At 45.2% G+C, this 20692-nt stretch overlaps 1 protein-coding gene across 6 annotated transcripts in view; it reads left to right on the forward strand.

Moving 5' to 3' along the window:
• Positions 1-20692, forward strand: part of RNF214 (ring finger protein 214) — a 95642-nt gene that overhangs the window by 44163 nt on the left and 30787 nt on the right. For all 6 annotated transcript variants that reach the window (XM_066606011.1, XM_066606015.1, XM_066606010.1 and 3 more), the window contains exons 8-9: positions 5033-5121; positions 19752-19842. In XM_066606011.1, the coding sequence (XP_066462108.1) occupies positions 5033-5121; positions 19752-19842 (180 nt within the window). The remainder of the gene's footprint in view (positions 1-5032; positions 5122-19751; positions 19843-20692) is intronic.

Here is a 20692-nt window from a genome sequence, read left to right on the forward strand (position 1 = left end):
TGACCAGCACTGCAGTACGCAGAAGCAGTACACTGTTGTTTTCCGTATATTACTCTTTGCAGTGTGTAATTCCCATTCAACAACCATGTCAGATCCCGAGGATGAGACCCTTAACTGGGAATAGCCATCGCTACATATTTTGCATGCTCCTGCTGCAAGACGAAATTCTATTGCAGTCAGTTGAACCCACTCTGCACTAGCTGTCTGCTACCCAAACCAGTCCCGGCCCTGTCCCTGGACCATCCACTGCTCACCCCTCACAAGGGCCTTCAACTAAATCCGCTGTCTAGCAGTCTCTGATCTCGCCAAAGCATCCAGATCCATCCACGCTAGCGATTCAGAACTCACAAAAAGAATCTGACACTGTACATCCTACAAACGCAACAGATTCCCTAGGATTCATAAACTGTCCTCTTCACCGCCGCATGTGGAGACATGTTCCAAGATCCCGTCTAGGGATAATTCTCGCAAAGAGAGTAAAATTTCTGATTTGGATTCCTCCTTGGATGAGGAACTGTCCTCTAAAGTATGCCCCATGGTCGACCGCCTTATTACGGCTGTGAGAGAAATGCACGAAATTAAAGATTCAGAATCTTCCGCGTCAATTGAGTCCTTCTACTTTAGACGACCCAAACACTCGCACACAACTTTCCAACCCCTGCCATATTCGAGGAAAAGAAAAAGGAAGGGGGTGGTTAGATTGCAGCATTCTGTCTGGAGCTTCCCTAGAAGAATTAGCCAAGATTTCTGAGCAGATGACACAAGTGGGAATATTCTTCTGTGAGGCCTCCTCAGATGCCGCAAGACTCCTAGTCCGCTCACCTGTTCTTTCCGTGGCTATTCGCTGCACATTATGGCTTAAGTGCTGGTCAGTAGATGTTATGTCCACGAGGTTCTTAACCAGCTTGCTCTCGCTTCTCGTCTTTGGCGGTTGCTTGGATGCGATTATTCCGGAGGCCACAGGCGGAAAGAGTGCTCCCCTTCCTCAAAAAACATCAGTACATTACGAAGAAAAGAAGGCTGAATTTTCATTTCTCTTGCTGCTCCAGTCTGTGTTTTTAGATTTGAGGCAATCTTCACAGAATCAAAGGAGACACTCATCCAAGCTGCGTTGTTCTTGGCGCTACCAAGGTTACTCTGGCCAAATCGCCCTTCGCCTAAAAGGCAACCCCCACTCCGATCGCTCAGGGTGGAGGGGATGTCTTCTATTCTTTCAAGATATTTGGCTCGCTCACGTGCCAACACATTTTTTCTGGCACTTCAGACCTTAATCGATCAGGGCATCGTCATGCCAGTGCCTCCCAACAAACGTTTTACAGGTTTTTATTTAAACCTGTTTGTAGTTTCAAAAAAGGATGGATCAGTGCGTCAAGTCTTTGACCTGAAACGCCTCAATCAATATGTCAAATATGGCATTTTTGCATGGATTTACTCTGAGCAGTCGTCACAGCCATGGATAAGGGCAAGTTTATTGTCTATAGGCATCAAAGACTCCTATCTCCACATCTTGATGTGCCAGTCCCAAAAACCCTTTTGCATTTTCCGATTCACTCTTACCACTTCTAGCTTGTGGCTTTTCCCTTCAAGCTGGCAACAGCCCCTGTGGCCTTTACGAAGGTTCTTTCCACTGTAGTAGCAATCCTTCATTCTCTGGGGGTTGTGGCGATCCACTAGCTGGACTATGTTCTTCTCAAAGCCCCATCCAGAAGAACATATCCATTGCACTTGACACCCTCAGGCACTTCAGCTGGATCCTCAGCCTCCTTAAGTCATCCCTTCACCTATCCCATCAGATCACCTTTCTTAGTCTGTCTTTTAACACCATCCAATCAAGGGTACGTCTTCTGAAAGCCAAGCTCTGGGTACTAAAACACCAGGTTCGCCTATGCGCCTTTCCAATTGCTGGGGCATGTGTGTCCAGGATCTAATGGTTTCCTTATTCGCGTCAGTTCCATTTGTTCAGTTTCACAGCCATCCCTTATAACTGGTCATTCTCTTCTCTTGTAAATGCTCACTGGAGTCCCTGGACGGCCCTCTCATTTTCTCTTTCTCAGACCCCCAGTCCTTGTTACGGTGGCTGACCTCTCTTAGGGTAGTCTTGTGGAGATCCTTTCTTCCTCTGTGTTGGACTGTGATAACCGTGGATGTCAGTTTCCTGCATTGGTATATTTCACGGCATGGCTGTTGATTCCGTAGTCCTAAGGGCCAGTCGCTTCTCGGAACTAGTCATTCATACTATTATTAGAGCTTGGAAACCCTCCTATTCCCGCATCTACCATAGAATCTGGAAAGGTTTCTTTGGTTGGTGCGAATGACATAACTTCTAAGTCACGCATTTCTTTCTCGCATGCTTTCCTTTCTCCAAGAAGGGGTGGACATGGGCCTGAGCCAGGTCTCTGCCCTTTCTATCCTTTTCCAGAGCCCCCTGGCTTCTAAAAACATGTTACGTACCTTCCTACAAGGAGTGGCACATGCTGTTCCTCTTTATCCACACCCGTCTACTCATTGGGACTTGAACCGTGTTTTGGACGCCTTGCAGTCGGCCCCTTTCAAACCTATAGATGACCACTTTCTCTTTTTTTTTTTTCTTGGAGGGTTGCTTTGCTGGTTGCAGTCACCTCCATCCTCCGTGTGTCTGAACCAGCAGCCTTGTCCTCAGTCTCTTTTTCTACTACTGCACCAAGACAAAACAGTGTTGCATCCTGTTCCATTCTTCCTTCCAAAAGAGGTTTTATCCTTTCACCTCAACCAGGAAAATATGTTGCTGTTGTTCTACCCAAAGCCTTCCCACCTTCGGGAATGTCTTCTCACCGAGCTTGATGTGGTTCAGGTGTGGAGGGTTTATATAAATAAAAATAAAATAAATCTTCGTATTTGTATAGCGCTAACTTATTCCGCAGCGCTTTCAGGTAATTATTACTGATTACCCCCCCATCAAGCTGGGTTCTCATTTTACCAACCTCGGAAGGATGGAAGGCTGAGTCAACCTTGAGCCGAATCATGCAGGGATCGAACTTGCAGCCTTCAGGTTGTAGGCGAGAGCTTACACTCTGCGCCACACGAGGCTCATATCTCCTGAACAGATTCCTTTTGGCTTGCTGGCTGTTGTTCAAGAAGGCCCCAGGCGCAGTCTGTAAATCCACAATCGCTTGCTGGATTAAGTCTGTGATTTGGAGAGGTATACCTCTCCAAAGGCCGAACCTGACATTTTCAGGTCACGTCTCACTCCAAATGAGCAGTGGGTGCCTCTTGGGCTATTTTTCACAAAGCTTCTGTTCTGCAGGTTTGCAAGGCGGCAACATGATCTTTGCTTTATACATTTGCAGAGTTTTACAGGGTTCACACCTTTGTATCTTCTGCTGCTGCTCTGGGACGCAGGATCCTGGAGGTAGCATTACCCTGAACGTATTACAGGCATCTCCTTGTCCACCCGCAGGGACTGCTTTTGAACATCCCAAGGTCTTTGTTGTGTCCCCTAATGATACAGACGGAAAAAAACGAGATTTTTGTTAATTGCTGTAGACTCCTTCTCGTCTGTTCATTGGAGGACCCAGGACCCACCCAATGGTTGTTCAGACAGGAGAAGTTAAAGGGGTTGTCTCGTGAAATCAAGTGGGGTTATACACTTCTGTATGGCCATATTAATGCACTTTGTAATATACATCGTGCATTAATTATGAGCCATACAGAAGTTATTCACTTACCTGCTCCGTTGCTAGCGTCCCTGTCGCCATGGATCCGTCTAAATTCGCTGTCTTCTGGCGTTTTTAGACGCGCTTGCGCAGTCCGGTCTTCTCCCTGGTGAATGGGGCCGCTTGTGCCGGAGAGCTGGTCCTCGTAGCTCCGCCCCGTCACGTGTGCCGATTCCAGCCAATCAGGAGGCTGGAGTTGGCAATGGACCGCACAGAGCCCGCGGTGCATCGTGGGTGAAGATCCCAGCGGCCATCTTGGTAAAGGAAGAAAGAAGTTGCCGCAGCGCAGGGATTCGGGTAAGTAATAAACTTTTTTTCTTTTTTTTTTTAACCCATCCCTTGGGTTTGTCTCGCGCCGAACGGGGGGCCTATTGAATAAAAAAAAAAAAACCGTTTCGGCGTGAGACAACCCCTTTAACACTACTTCACTTAGTGTCCGCCTCATAGTGGCAGGAGCTATATGCAAGGTCCTCGCTGTTTCTCCCCCCCCAGTCAACAGACGAGAAAGAGATTTTAGTCTTATTTTTAAATGTTTTAAAATGGCAGAAAATTGGACTGTAGGAGTCCTTAAAGGGGTTCTCCCGCGAAAGCAAGCGGTGTTAAGCACTTCTGTATGGCCATATTAATGCACTTTGTAATATACATCGTGCATTAAATATTGGCCATATAGAAGTTATACACTTACCCCCTCCGGTGTTGGCGTCCCCGTCTCCATGGCGCCGACCGAAGCCTTCTTCTGCCTGGATTAGACGCGCTTGCGCATATGCGCAGAAGACCTGTGCGGCGCGAGCACGCCGGAGCGGCCCCATTCAACAGAACAGAAGAGGAGACTGCGCAAGCGCGTCTAATCGAGGGAGAAGAAGGCTTCGGTCGGCGCCATGGAGACCGGGACGCCAACACCGGAGGGGGTAAGTGTATAACTTCTGTATGGCCAATATTTAATGCACGATGTATATTACAAAGTGCATTAATATGGCCATACAGAAGTGTATAACCCCACTTGCTGCCGCGAGACAACCCCTTTAAAGTAGTGTAGAAAAGTGAAGGACATTGAAAGACTGCTGGAAGATGGCAGGTACATGGAGAGGAAGGATGAAGGGCTGTGTGTGGGGGAAGAGGTGTGTATGTAGAAGGCTGAGAAAGCTCACTGACATTCAGCCTGGGTAGGGTGTAACTAACTGGAGCCCCATGAATTCTCATTATATCCCACAATTATTCCTTATACCATTCTATCAATCCTTTTTGTAGTTTGAGCCACACAAAATTCTGTTTTAATAGAGTGTAAATGTGTGGAAATTTTCATTTGGGTAAAATAAATTGTCTTCTCCTTTCCCCAATAGGTCATGTCCCTGGAAAGTCGAAGAGACTTGTTACTCATATCATTAGAGGAAGCAGAAAAGGAAGCAGAAGTCACACTTTCTTACCTTCGGTATGACCATAAACAGCAGATCTCACGCTATACTGATTTGTCCGCCTTTACCTTAGCTTGAATTCGGTTAAAGCGACTCTGCGGTCCCTAGGACAAGGTTCTGTCCGGGGACCAAAGAAGGGTGTTCTCTTACCTGCCATTAGCCTCCTGAGCCATCACCTCGCAGATCCACCAGTTTTTGGCCTCCTTTTCACTTGTCCAAGATGGCCGCTGCAATCTTCTGACTACCTAATCCACATTGCATTGGTAATGTTGGACTACTGATGCATTAGGTAGTTAAAAAGACTACTTTCAGCAACTTGGAAAGCAAAATTGGGGCCAGAAATTGGTGGATTCAAGGGACAACCGCACAGAGGAGCAATGGCAGGTAATATAACCAACCACTTTTTCAGTCGTCCCGAAGAAAGAGGGTCACTTTAAGGGCTTAAAACCAATTCAATACTATATTGCGACCTGCTATCGGAAGCCTTGACAGGCTGCAGTTCGCATCACAACCACTCGGTGGACACAATGACACAGGATTGAGAGATCTCATGACAAAATATCACTAAATGTTTTGAAATGTTGATCATCTGGTGGCACACGTAGCTGAACATGTCCAACCAAGAGGAAAGGTAAGGAAAGACACATCTGTGTTTTTGTAGGTGATGTTTTTTTTTCCACTCAACTGTTTGGTATGACCCTGCCTCTCTATCTAAAGTAGGAGAAATGTCCATACTGGATGTAATATGCAATACGCATTTCTTCTAATGACTTCTAGAACATTTTGATGAATCCACATAATAGAAGACTAGCAAGAGGCTACATAGACATACCACATTTGCATGCACTGCCCATGATGGGATCACTGACCTTGTATGTGTACCATTATTATGCAGCAGCCATCAATTTTGTATCGTTGTTGAAGAAGAATTCCGTTTCCTGTAAGGGTTCACCAGTAAGCAGGGCAAGTTATTTTCAGTTCTCTTTAACTTTTCTTTCATCTCATTTAAATACATGATTGTTTGGGCTTCGTGCAGTGAATAGATAATAGTAACAAGAGATTGGTGGCAAATTTGAGTTTAATGTCTGTTTGGTTTTTTTTGGTTTTTTTTAAATGTACATTTAGAGGGGTAAATTGGGATTATTTTTTATTGAATGACAGTGGGTTGGATAACAACTGATCAACCAGAGATTGGAGCTGCAGGAAAATCATTTGCATGTTCCCTGTGCATTCTGGGAAGAGCAAAGAATCACTGTAAGCGGGAAGATTGCTGGGATTAGCCGGGTCTAGCTGCTCGGAGGACATCGCCAAACTGCACGCCTAACGGTGTGCGAAATTGTACACTTAGTGATATTTTACCAGTTATATATCTTCACTACAATTCTTGACTTTTTAGAAGTTTGTAAGTGGACATCAACTGACAACATGGAAGAGGAGAGGAGCCATATAGTGAGCTGCAATGTATGCTATATGTTTACAGATCTACCAGATGAAAAGCTAAATTTCACCTGCCAGAAATGCAAGCTTCTGTCTCTACTGGAGGAAAAGGGGCGTAGTGTTCAGGAGAGAATAGCTACATTGTAATGTATTAAGATGAGGATTTTCTGGACAGAGTAGAAGAAAGTCTTCAAAATGTTGAAGGAAAAGAAATGCCCAGTATACCTGCAGAAGCCGAGGAATGGAAGCATGTGACCCAAAGAAGCAGAAAGAACATGAGTCAGCCAGCACCCATACTGCTTGGGAAACGGTACGAGGTTCTCACGCAGGGGGGGGTGGTACTGGTTCCTAAGCAGAAGGATAAAGAGGTACAACAAGAAATGACTCCACCCACAAAGAGCAGAGCAGAAGAAGAAAGAGGTACAGCAAGAAATGACTCCACCCACAAAGAGCAGAGCAGAAGGACAAAGGTACAGCAAGAAATGACTCCATCCACAAAGAGCAGAGCAGAAGGACAAAGAGGTACAGCAAGAAATGACTCTACCCACAAAGAACAGAGGAGAAAGAGGTACAGCAAGAAATGACTCTACCCACAAAGAGCAGAGGAGAAAGAGGTACAACAAGAAATGACTCCACCCACAAAGAGCAGAGCAGAAGAAGAAAGAGGTACAGCAAGAAATGACTCCACCCACAAAGAGCAGAGCAGAAGGACAAAGAGGTACAGCAAGAAATGACTCCATCCACAAAGAGCAGAGCAGAAGGACAAAGAGGTACAGCAAGAAATGACTCTACCCACAAAGAACAGAGGAGAAAGAGGTACAGCAAGAAATGACTCTACCCACAAAGAGCAGAGGAGAAAGAGGTACAGCAAGAAATGACTCTACCCACAAAGAGCAGAGCAGAAGGACAAAGAGGTACAGCAAGAAATGACTCTACCCACAAAGAGCTGTGTAGGAAGTGCACAGAATCCTATTGAATGGAAAAAAAGACGTGCTGTTGTGAAGAAGAGGAGGAGAGTGGTGGTTGTGGGGGATTCCCTATTGAGAGGAACAGAGGCCGCTGTCTGCAGACCTGACATCTCACGAGAGGTGTGCTGTCTTCCAGGGGCTCAAAGACATGTCTGATCGGCAGTCAAGACTCTCCAGTCCTACAGAACACCACCCATTCCTACTAATACATATAGGGACAAATGACACTGCAAAAAAGGACCTTGCAACTATCTGCAGAGACTTTGAAGACCTCGGCAAGAAGGTGAAGGAACTAGGAGCTCAGGTGATCTTCTCATCCATCCTCCAAGTGGATGGACATGGAATAAGATGATACAACAGGATTCTAGAGGTGAACAAGTGGCTACATCGATGGTGCCGTCAGCAAAGATTTGGATTCCTAGACCATGGAGTGAATTACCTATATGATGGACTGCTTGCTAGAGACGGGTTGTACCTTACAGAAACACGTAAGCATATATTTGGTGGGCGCCTTGCTTCACTCATTAGGAGAGCTTTAAACTAGAACAATATGGGAAGGGAAGTGAAAGGCAAAAATATACAGCTAATTAATACATTTGAGAACCTCGCTATTAGAAGTGGGAAGAAAAAACAAAGACAAAAAATTCAGAAGTAAAGTAAAGTAGAGAAGCAAGAGACCCCGATCACAAACTAACAAGTTCCTACACAAATGCCCAGAGCATGGGAAACAAGCAAGGTGAATTGGAGCCCCTAACATGGGAAAAGAAATATGATGTCATAGGCATAGACAGGTTTTAGGATTAAGTCTCTGCAGGAGATTTTTGGGGGGGAAAATTCCCTGACCAGAGAGTGGGTACCAATACCTACAACTATGTCACTAATGGGAGTTCCCTTGGTAGTCTACAACATCTGGGGAGGCCTGTGTCTGCCAAATTGAGATGAACCTTTGAAATTCTCGACATTATACAGAACACTTTTAGAGATGGAAGTACAGGAGGGAAGCAGGACTTGGGTAGTAGTCCCTCGGGGGAGTTATGGAGGAAGTCGTATGTCTTGACCCATAAAACGAATATCTCAAGCCGGATGCAGGAGCTTAATTACAAAATCTTAACACTGTCATACAAGACGCCGGTTGGTTTGGCAAAAATTTACCCCCAATATCCAGATCTGTGTTGGAGGTGCCTGAGGGGGCGAGGGACATTAATCCGCCTATGGTGGTCCTGCTCGTTAATTCAACCTCTCTGGCAATAGGTGGCCGAATTGTACAAGTCGGTTTGTAAAAGCCCGATCAACCTCACTCCTGAAATCGCCTTGTCAATGATTCCGGGTTCACGGACCCGAATAAAAATCTCTCTCCTGAATATCTTCCTACAGGCCGTGAGGCAGATAATCCGTCAAGTAAGACAAACAGTTTGTTGTTAGTGTCTTTTATTACAATCTTATGACCATTGCACTGTATGCATTGCATTCAGTTGAATAAAATTCTTTTGAACTATAAAACAAAGAACCTTAAAGCGACAGGTTTCTTGACAGATGCATCCGTAGAATCCCTCAGGATTGCTGCGAGAAATACAAGTCTGAATAATGCCTTTAGTAGGGCATTATGGCTGAAAGCATGGAGAGCAGATACAACATCCAAAACAGTCAGTGCAACATCCCTCTTCGAGGTGAATATTTGTTTGGTGTCAAACTGAATAAAATCCTGGAAAGAGAAGGAACTACCCAAAGTTTAGGCCAAGAGACTGTCTTCTCTAATACAGACCTGGCTACCCACAGAGACAGACCAGAGGGAAAGGAAAATCGGGCAGATGGTCTTATCCCTAGTCCTGCTTAACACAACAAAATTAATTAAAGGAAATCTATTCTGATATGATTGTTTCCTATGTTCATAATCAGGGAGGGACCAGGCACTGACACTTACAGAAGCTAACAAAGAACATTTTCTCCGGGGCAGAAGACAATCTTCAGTCCATAACCACATTCCATCTGAGACTATCTCAGCAGGCAACGACCCCGGGAGCGGTCCCTCAACACTGAGGTGTTCAACCAGCTAGTAGCCCGCTGGGAGAAACCACAGATAGATCTGTTTGCTTCCTGGAAAGCCTCGAACAGCCTAAAATTTTTCTCCCCGCATCCAGCAGGATAACCCAGAGAGTTGGATACATTTGCTCAAAGATGGTAAATATCATTAGCTTATGCTTTTCCTCCTCTACCCTGAAAATGAGACCTACCCTAAAATAAGCCCTACCATGATTTTTTTTGTGGGGGGGGGGGGGGAATTTGGGGGGAGGCTTGAATTATAAGCCCTAGCTACACTACTTAAAGGGGTTGTCCCGCGAAAGCAAGTGGGGTTATACACTTCTGTATGGCCATATTAATGCACTTTGTAATATACATCGTGCATTAAATATGAGCCATACAGAAGTTATACACTTACCTGCTCCGTTGCTAGCGTCCTCGTCTCCATGGTGCCGTCTAATTTTCAGCGTCTAATCGCCCGATTAGACGCGCTTGCGCAGTCCGGTCTTCTCCCTTCTGAATGGGGCCGCTCGTGCCAGAGAGCTGCTCCTCGTAGCTCCGCCCCGTCACGTGTGCCGATTCCAGCCAATCAGGAGGCTGGAATCGGCAATGGACCGCACAGAAGACCTGCGGTCCACCGAGGGTGAAGATCCCAGCGGCCATCTTCGCAAGGTAAGTAAGAAGTCACCGGAGTGCGGGGATTCGGGTAAGTACTATCCGTTTTTTGTTTTTTTTTAACCCCTGCATCGGGTTTGTCTCGCGCCGAACGGGGGGGCTATTGAAAAAAAAAACCCCGTTTCGGCGCGGGACAACCCCTTTAAAGACATCGCTTCCTACATTTACTATATAAATTGGCTGAGCGGTCGGCTGCCGCTCAGCAAATTTAAAAATCGTTACCCCACAAGTGATGGCTGTAATTGGCTGAGCGCCCACTCAGCCATTTACAGACATCGCTTTCTGCGTTTACTGTGATTGGCTGTGAAAGCCAATTCATACAGTAAATGCGGGAAGCAACCTCTGATTGGCTGTGCGGGTGTTCAGCCAATCACGGCCATCGCTCACCACTGCTCAACAAGTTCATACAGTAAATACAGGAAGCAATGTTTATGATTGGCTGTGCGGGTGCTCAGCCAATTATAGCCAAATCTTGTGGGGGAGGGACTTTTGAATTTGCTGAACGGCGTCTGAACGCTCAGCCAATTCATACAGTAAATGCAGGAAGCGATGGCTGTGATTGGCTGAATGACTCGATGTCTGTGATTGGCTGTGAAAGCCAATTCATACAGTAAATGCGGGAAGCAACCTCTGATTGGCTGTGCGGGTGTTCAGCCAATCACAGCCCTCGCTGTTTAAAGGCATGATTTTTGAATCGGCTGAGGGATCTGACAGAATCTAAAGCACATGTGACAGTTGTAACAATAGTGGAACTACTGGTATGCGATCAGTGTGTGAGAGCCCCTTACTTGCACACTCTTATTTATTGTGGGATCTTTTGAATGTGCTACTTTTCCTTCTTTATTGGTGAATGGTCTATCCACTATTAAACAGTACTGCATGTAAACAGTTTAAACCCCAGACACCATGAGTGCAAAAAGAAAGAGCTATTCCATTGACTACAAGAAAGGAACTGTGGAGGACTCCCAGGGCAAAAATCTCACTGCTTACTACAAAGAGAAGATGTTGGATATCCGAATGGTCCGAAAATAGCGAGTAGAGTACAATGGCCTCAGCCAACAAGCGTGCAAGGAAAACTCTAAGAAGCGCAAGTGTGGATCAGGTCAGCAATATTATTTCCTGAGCTGGAAGACCTGATTTGTGAATGGATTGCTGACAGGAGAGCGAAGGCTTTGGATGTGCGCAGGGCTGATATTCAAGAATTTGCCCTTGCAATGGCGCCACAGTTAGAAATATCTGCAGAAGACTTCAAAGCATCTCAGCACTGGCTGGACAGTTTCTTTTAGCGATGTGAACTGTAATAAGAAGTACAGAGCAGCACTACCCCAACAAACCCATAGGGTGGGACCGTACTTGTGCCAGCCGCGGAGGGGGTCTGGATCCTTTGACACCACAATAGTACAGCAAGAAACGAAAAAATCTGTGGCAGCAGACAATGATGCACTTTAAATCAGAACTTCTTTATTCCTCCACCACAGCATACGACGTTTCGATCATATGGTTGATCAACCATGGTTGATCACATGGTTGATCTTTATCTACTTGATAAAGATTAACCATGTGTTCGAAACGTCGTATGCTGTGGTGGAGGAATAAAGAAGTTCTGATTTAAAGTGCATCATTGTCTGCTGCCACAGATTTTTTCGTTTCTTTCAGCGATGTGAACTGTCTCTAAGAAGATCGACAACACTGTTAAAGCTGGAAGATGATGCGAAAGTTATTAAACATCCGCTTGCATTAAAGTCGTTTGTTGATTGTATCAACTTTTCTAAATACATACTTTCCAACATGATTGCTGTGGATGAAATTGCAGTGTTTATAGGCCAAGGATGTCAAATGACAATCGATCAGTGGGGTGCCTCAATCTACATTCCCTCCTCCCATTATGAAAGTGCGCGTGCCACCGCTAGTAAGCGAAAGAAGGATAAGATTGAACGGGTTTTGGGAATTTATATTCTTGAAACCCAAATAGCCTGAGGCACACAAGCCATCCTAAAGAAATAGGTCGATTTTAATGGTCACTCTTGTTTTGCAAGGCGGCCAAAGAGGTCTGCTAGTCTGGGATTCAGCCAGCATACACTGCGCCAAAGACATGAAGAGCTTCCTTCATGAGAGAAAAATAGACCAAATAATGATTCCCACAGGAATGACTGCCTATCTCCAGACTCTTGATATTGTAATAAACAAGCCATTCAAGGTCCATTTGCGCATGGAAATTGACTACATTGAAAATAGAATGGAGAGAAATCAGCGTGGAAACTTTGTGAAGCCTACCAGAGGGTTGTTGTTTGGATGAAGAATTCATGGGATAAATTGACCTAGCGTTGCGTTGCCAATTCGCTACAAGCATGCTCTTTGGACAAGTGCTCGTTTAAGGACAGCTCTATTGCTAAACATCAGAAATTAGGGCCAATGGTCCTAAAGGAAATTTGAGTCGCAAGAAGTTCATAATTCAAGTTGTTCTCAGAGTTTGGAGAATTATTATGATGCTCCAGAAGAGGATGACATGACTGTCTTCCTTAGTCAGACCTCATCTGGAATACTGGGTCCAGTTCTGGGCACTCCACTTTAAAAAAGACAGACAAACTGGAGCAAGTTCAAAAAAGAGTTACCAAGATGGTGAGCGCTCTGCAAATCATGTTCTATGAAGAATGGTTAAAGGATCTGGGAATGTTTAGCAGAAGAGAAGGCTGAGAGGAGACTTAATAGCTGTCTACAAATATCTGAAGAGCTGTCAGTGCAGAGGGATCAGCCCTATTCTCATTTGCACAAGGAAAGACTAGAAGCAATGGAATGAAACAAAGGGAGGAGACACAGATTAGATATTAGACAGTGAGGGGGATCAATGAGTGGAACAGGTTACCACAGGAGGTGGGGAGTTCTCCTTCAATGGAAGTGTTCAAAGAACTGGACAAATATCCTGGGATGATTTAGTGAATCCTGCACTGAGCGGGGGATTGGTCCCGATGACCTTGGAGGTCCCTTCCAAGTCTACCATCCTAGGATTCTATGATTTTTTTAAATCTTTTTTTATTCATGAATATTGTTAAATGTAGATTGTTCCACATGGAAAAAAGAAAGTCTCAAGAGATTCAGGCTTTGGAGAGTTATGATGTTCCAGAATGTGATGACTGTATTTGAACAAATGTTGATTTTTTTATTTATTTTTTGTTCAAGAATAAATGTAGATTTTTGTTCCTAGAAAAATAAGACATCCCCTGAAAAATAAGCCGTATTTGCAGCTAAAATTAATATAAGACTATCTTATTTTCGAGAAAACGGTAGTAGTTCAGGCCCCGATTTCCTCTACCCTGCAGAGAGGATCCGCTCATGCAGGACACAGTAAAATGCCCCAACGTTCACCAGTTACAACTGGCAGCCTAGTTACTGAGGGGCAGAGATTAAGAGACTAGGAAAAGGACGGAGTCCTAGAACTCTGAGAGTACAAGTGGCAGCTCTTAGTGCCTTTTTAGACACCCGACTTGTAGAACAAAAAGTGGGTTAAAAGGGTTTTTAAAAGGAGCCGAATGGAAAAAAACAATTCTTTAGGAAAATAATTCCTCCTCTGGACCTCAAAGCAGTCTTGGATAGTATTCCTAAAACCCCTTTTGAACCCATTAATGAAATAACGCTAAAAAAAAAAATCTAACAGTTATGACAATCTTCCTAGTAGCAGTAACCACTGCTAGAAGGATGGGGGAAATACAGGCCCCATCATGTAAAGAACATTCCTTGAACTTTTAGAGGACCATATAATTTTAACAATGAAACCCTCTTTTGATTCTAAAATTGTATCCTCTCATAGAGAGCAGGAGATTATATTGCCCTCCTTCTGTCAAAACTTTAAAAACAATGAGGAAATGTTCGTTCTCTCTATCTATCTATCTATCTATCTATCTATCTATATAATATAATAAATATACACACAGGCATCGCAATCCTTGAAGAAATCTGACCGTCTCTTTATTCAATTTCAGGGCCAAAACAAGGGGAAGGTGGGCACCAAAGATACCATCACTAGATGAATCAAGATGTGTGTCAGAGAAGCTTATATATCTAAGAACTTGAGTCCCCCAGATGGGATTAAAGCCCATTCCACTAGGGCTCTTGCATCTTCATGGGCTGAGGGTTGAAGCCTCGATCGAGCAGATGTGTAGAGCAGCCACATAAACTAGTCGCCACACGTTTTCTAAGCATTATCGTTTAGACAGTCTGGTAAGGCTACGGCTTTTGGAAGCAAAGTTTTGCAGGCTGTGATCCCTCCCTTTAACTGTTTTTAATCTGGTATTCCCTCCAGTAGTGCTGTCAGGATGGACGAAACAAAGTATAGAATTAGTCTTGCCCGCTAATCCTTTTTCCATGAGTTCATTATGACAGCACATATTTCCCAAAACTTTATCCAAAAATGGCAGCAGGAACGTTCAGGTGCAGTAAAACAGGTATCAAAATCTTTATTCCATCTTCAGTAATCACGCAACGTTTCGGCCGTTACAAACAGCCTTTGTCAAGGCTGTTTGTAACGGCCGAAACATTGCGTGATTACTGAAGATGGAATAAAGATTTTGATACCTGTTTTACTGCACCTGAACATTCCTGCTGCCATTTTTGGATAAAGTTTTGTGATTTTGGAAAACTTGGATCCGTTTCCTGGTTAACGGCTGTGCAGGGAGAGCCTCCCCTTGGATAAGGGTTTGCTGTAGTGCTGCAGGCACCTTATGTGTTGTTGGAGAGCACATATTTCCCACCCGCTATGAATTCTATTTCATGACGTAACCATATATTATTTTATAGATTATACTAATAAAATTCACTTGACAAACAAAGGCTGTAATAATTCGAAGTCACTGGAGAAGTGTGAGGGAGACGGGCTCTTAAACTCCCCTTCCTGTCCCGCAAAGTTCAAAGGGCAACCTCCAGTACTGCTGTCATGATGGACTCACGGAAAAGGAATTAGCGGGCAAGACTAATTCTGTATTCTTGGCTGTAGGTATAAAGACATATCTACATAGGGATAGTATATACTTATATAGATAAAGTGTTTTTTTTTGGGGGGGGGGGTTTGTTTGCTGAGCATGTAATATGTGTTACGGTATACTACCCTTGATACGCCAGCCCGGGTGCCCTAAATCTGTCCCTGCCTGCTTGCCTCCACTCCTTGCTAACCCCAGGCGGGCAACTGGGCACCGGTCCCTACTCTCACTAGGGACCGAAAAAGGGACGCTGGCATACCAGGATGGAAGGGGTAGAATACCGACAGAAAAGGCAGATGTAAATAACCAACATGAACAATACTAAGCAGAACTGAGGCAGATGGGGAAACATGGTGGACAATAGCAAAGTATGGCAGAGAAGATGACAGAGGCAGGAGACCAACTGAGGCAGACTAGCTAGCACACTGAGGGAAACCAATAACTGGCAGTGACTGCAAGTCTCTGCCCGACCTTTAACCAAAAGCCTCCGCCCAGGGGCAGAGAGAGGGAGACAGACAACTCTCAACAGAACATAATAAAAGGGAGCTCGTGCACGGCAGCTGCACTCACAGGTGCACGCGCCACCAACACAACGACGGCCAGGCCCCCGGCAGCCGGACAACAAGTCGGGGGGACGCACACCGCTGCCCTGGGAGGACCAGCAACCACCGCATGGTAAAAATATGCAGATGAAATGCATTATTTCTTTGGATTTATTCATCAGCACTTTGCTGGTTTACAAGTGCCTTGCATCCTTTTTTGTTGACCTATGTTTATAGAAATATGTATTATTTAACTTGATTTCTTGTCTTGGGTTCTTTGGTTTAGTATAGAGACTATTAGGGGCATCTGGGGCCAGGTTCGGGATCGTGGTTGTGCTTTTCAGGACGAATGTTCTATTTTTGGGGTATACTATTGTTTGCTAGTTGCCTTCCTTTTTCTGTCTGGGTTTGGGTTGTTTGTTTTATCAAAAATATTAAACATTTAAGTACTTTAGTACTGGCTTGTTTAGATCAAATCTTTCCAAAGACTCAAGATGTACTGGACTCTGTCATTTCTGATTTCTGTAATCTGACGTCTTCTTCCCTTCCCAACTGAGTCTCTGGGCCATTCTCTTCTGGTGTTCCAGTGTTTGCTCCTCACTACATATTTAGGTGGATCCTGCTGGATCTCACTGGTATTTGGTCCTCTCCCTAATTCACCTTTGCCATCATTGTCTTGGAACTTTAGAGTGGCTTTCATCCCCCTGGCACCAGACCCACCTGCTAAACTCTCCAAACTGAGAACGCCACACAACTTGCCTTCCTAAGCAACCAAGTGTTAAAGTATACTACCCTTGATACACCAGCCTCGGTGCCCTAGATCTCACCCACAACCCCTGTCCCTGCTTGCTTGCCTCCACTGCTGGCTAACCCCAGGCGGGCAACTGGGCGGCAGTCCCTACTCAGTAGAACACCGACAGAAAAGGCAGATGTAAATAACCAACTCGAACAATACAAAGCTGAACTGAGGCAGATGGAAAAACCTGACAGATAATAGCAAAGTATAGCAGACAAGATGACAGGAGCAGGAGACCAACCGAGGCAGACTAGCTAGCACACTGAGGGAAACCAATAACTGGCAGTGATTGCAAGTCTCTGTCCGACCTTTGAACAAAAGCCTCCGCCCAGGGGCGGAGAGAAGGAGACTGCCAACTCCCAACAGAACACAACAAAAGGGAGCTCGTGTACGGCAGCTGCACCCACAGGTGCACGCGCGCCACCAGCACCACGCCGGCCAGGACCCGCGCCCCCGGCAGCCGGACAACAAGCGGGACCCCGCACACCGCCGCCCCAGGAGGACCAGCAACCGCCTCATGGTAACACCAAGTTTTAGTATACATTGCCATGGCCATGTCGGAGAAAACCACCAATGTAGAGTCCCGCAATCTCACCCCTTGGCCCTTCCCCTTAGTCTTCTCAGTCACCAGATATCCTTACAGGTGTGACTCTTGTTTGTATTTCTACCCTATTTGCTTGTGGGATCTTTATCAGGTCATGAAACATGCACTGATCAAAAAAGGCATAATGCTCTGGGTATAATTTAGATAAAAATTGGATGACTAACTCAACCTGATGTGAGAGTAGTGTCTGTCCAGGACACACCACTGCACCAAGAAACTCCAGTTATACAATGTAAGCCATTCATTACTGTTCCATCACCTGTTCAGTCCACACATACTTCTGGAGAGCACTGGTGACATCCCCAGGAAGGTTCTAGGCGTTGGTTCCACAGTAGCAGAATTGTAGATGCATAATATACATGTGCCAGTGCTCAGGGTTACAATCAAATAATCTAGAAATATAGTGAATTAATAAGAAAAAAAAACTTGCTCAGAGAAAGGGAGGGGGAGAGATTCACCATCTACCATCTGTTTTACTTCACTAAACATTGTTGGAAATTAAAAGAAGGAATTGGAGGGATTTTATGAAAAGCTGGTAGATATGTATAGAGTCATCCAGAATAAATGATAGCAAATTGGAATGAATCAGACAAAATGTGTTACTATTGGATAAGGTGTCTGTAAGGAGTGTACTCGCCATGAGCACTGGTACAGGCGTCGGTAAGACGTGTACCCGCCATGAGCACCGGTACAGGCGTCGGTTAGACGTGTACCCGCCATGAGCACCGGTACGGGCGTCGGGTAAGACGTGTGCCCGCCATGAGCACCGGTACGGGCGTCGGGTAAGAAGTGTGCCCGCCATGAGCTCCGGTACGGGCGTCGGGTAAGAAGTGTGCCCATGAATACCTATACACTATTGCGAACATTGAATCAATAAGTGTTAAGATATCTTGTTGGTGTCTTTCCATGCCTGCATGACATGTGCAGTCAGATGTACGGTTTGTGGTGGGTGGCCATGTAATGCAGTGTGTCTACCTATGGCATCCCAGACGTACTCTTTAGAGGATAAATCCGAGGACAAATCCATGATCGTGTCTTGTGATGGTTGCAGTATGTGGTCATGCATTATCTTGTTGGAAGATATCATTTTGGATGGTGGTCATGCAAGGTATGACAACTTGGTGTATCACTCTATTCACATACTGGTGGGAAATCATTGCGCCTTCAACAACCACCAACTTGATCCCAAATCATAACTCCATGGGTTGGACCTGTGTGGCTCTCTGAACTCACAAGAGGGTGGGACCCTTCTCCAAATGCAGATGTATAAGTTGACGATTATCACTTTCACAGAATCAGGACTCGTCACTAAACACAACTGTTCTCGATTTCATGTGTACAGCTGCAACTAGCAGGTTAGCCGTTGCCGGCAGTGAAATCAGGTAGGTCCTGTGCTGGGCTATGAGCACCATGCAGCCCGATTAGCATTTTCCAAAAAAACACTAGAATTGGCGGGTTTGCAATTAGTGGCCTCCGTTCTCTTCACAGATGAGACATTCAAACTGAGCAGACGTGAAATGATCTGGAGACACCATGGTGAACGTTATGCTGCCTGCAACATCATCCTGCATGACTGGTTTGACGATGGTTCAGTGATGGTCTGGGAAGGCATATTCTTGGAGGGTCCACAAACCTCTGTAATTGCCAACGGTACCTGGTCTTAGGTACTAGGAAATCCTCAGAGCCAATATCAGACCTTACGCTAGTGCAGGACAATGTCTGGCCTCATGTAGCCAGAGTGTCTAGGCAGTGCCTGAATGACAAAGGCATTGATGCCATTGACTGGCCCTCATGTTCTCCAGACCTGAATCCAGTTGAGAACCTCTGGGACATTCTGTATTGTTGCATCAGAGAGCGCCAAGTAGGGCTATTAACCGATGCCCTGATCTAGGTCCAGGAGGACAGAACGCCAGCCGCTCTCCCATCAGGAGCTGCCTAGATGATGTTGGGAGTGCATACAGGCATGTGAGGGTCATACACACTACTCGGGTACATTGGGAGTTGCTGTGATGGCTGGCTTTTTGTGTGATTTTTAAATGAATGATTTTGATTTACATTCACCATTGATACATCCCATTTAGTTTCTACGAGTTACACAATTTAGTCTTAACAAAGTTCTGTGTCCAGATCAAATAGTATCTTTGTAAGGCCGCCTGCACACTACCCGGTCAAATTCCACATGTGGGATCCCGCAGCGGAATACAACCCTGTGCCTAGCCGCTGACCCCTGTGTATCTGTCCATATTCTTCTGTGCTGCGGATGTGCCGGCCGGCGCACATATGCAGTACAGATAATGCCGCGCAATGATTATTGCGGAAGGGCCGCGGGTCAGATGGTTTCCATTGACTTCAATGGAGGCCATCCGCATGGAATCTGCCTCAAAATAGAGCATGCTGCTGCGAGAATCGCAATTGATTTCCGCTCTTGGGCAGGAAAAACCGCCTTTCCATAGCATGTTACAGGTGGTTTGCGCTGCGGAATCCTGAGGTGGACGCCTGCTCCGGTTTCCACAATGCAAATTTGGTCGTGTGCAGGCGGCCCAATGCTGATGCCAAGTTCTCCTGCTTCTACACGACACAGTAGATTTCTGAAATCCAGTTGTATTAATTATAAATACCCATGTATCATCTCTCAGCGTTGCTCCTTCCAATTCAGAGTGGATACAGCTGAAGCAGAGGTGGGATGCCAGACTAGCCGGTATTCATCAAATGAAGACAAATCTGCAGGTAGGTGACTAACTTCTCTCAGTCATTTGTGAATGAGAGGCTGTGACACTGGTTTCTGTTCTGGGACCACTTTTGTCCTTCACCTTTCACACCATGTCTAGTGTATGTATGTATATATGTATGTATGTATATGTGTATGGAGACATCTTGAATGACGCAGATCTTCTGTGGATGTTGTTTCGCTCAAATCCTTCTGTCTCTTCATGTAATCCCGGACAGACTGGATGATGTTGAGATCGGGGCTCTGTTGGGGCCACATCAGCACTTCCAGGACTCCTTGTTTTTCCCAACTCTGAGGATAGTTCTTAATGACATTGGCTGGATGTTTAGGGTCATTAACAAATAGTTCAACGTTGAGAAGAACTAGGGAAAATGCTGCTGTGGCCCCACAGAGGCCTAATCTTAACATCATCAAGTCTGTCTGGGATTACATTAAGAGAGAAGAGGATTGGAGCCAGCCGACATCCACAGAAGATCTGTGCTTAGTCCTCCTAGATGTCTGGAACAACCTCCTTGCCGAGTGCGTTCAAAAACTGAGTGCAAGTGTACCAAGAAGAACTGTGGCTAATGTTCTTGATATTTCTTTAAGGCAAAAGGCGGTCACGTCAAATGTTGATTTATTTTTAATTTGGATTTCTGTCTTTTTGTTGAGTCACCTTTGATAAAAATATTAACTATTAACATCTTTCACTCACACTTTCTCACGCTGTCTCGCTCTCTCACACTCTCGCTCTTTCACGCTTTTTCTCGCTCTCGCACTCTCTTTTATTCATATATAATTTTTTTTTTAACGCATTCTTACTTTGTAGTATTGTATAGGTATAGTTTGTGCAATTTGGTTCCTTCAAAC

Source organism: Eleutherodactylus coqui, chromosome 6 (genome assembly GCF_035609145.1).
Source record: "Eleutherodactylus coqui strain aEleCoq1 chromosome 6, aEleCoq1.hap1, whole genome shotgun sequence".
NCBI classification, from domain to species: domain Eukaryota; kingdom Metazoa; phylum Chordata; class Amphibia; order Anura; family Eleutherodactylidae; genus Eleutherodactylus; species Eleutherodactylus coqui.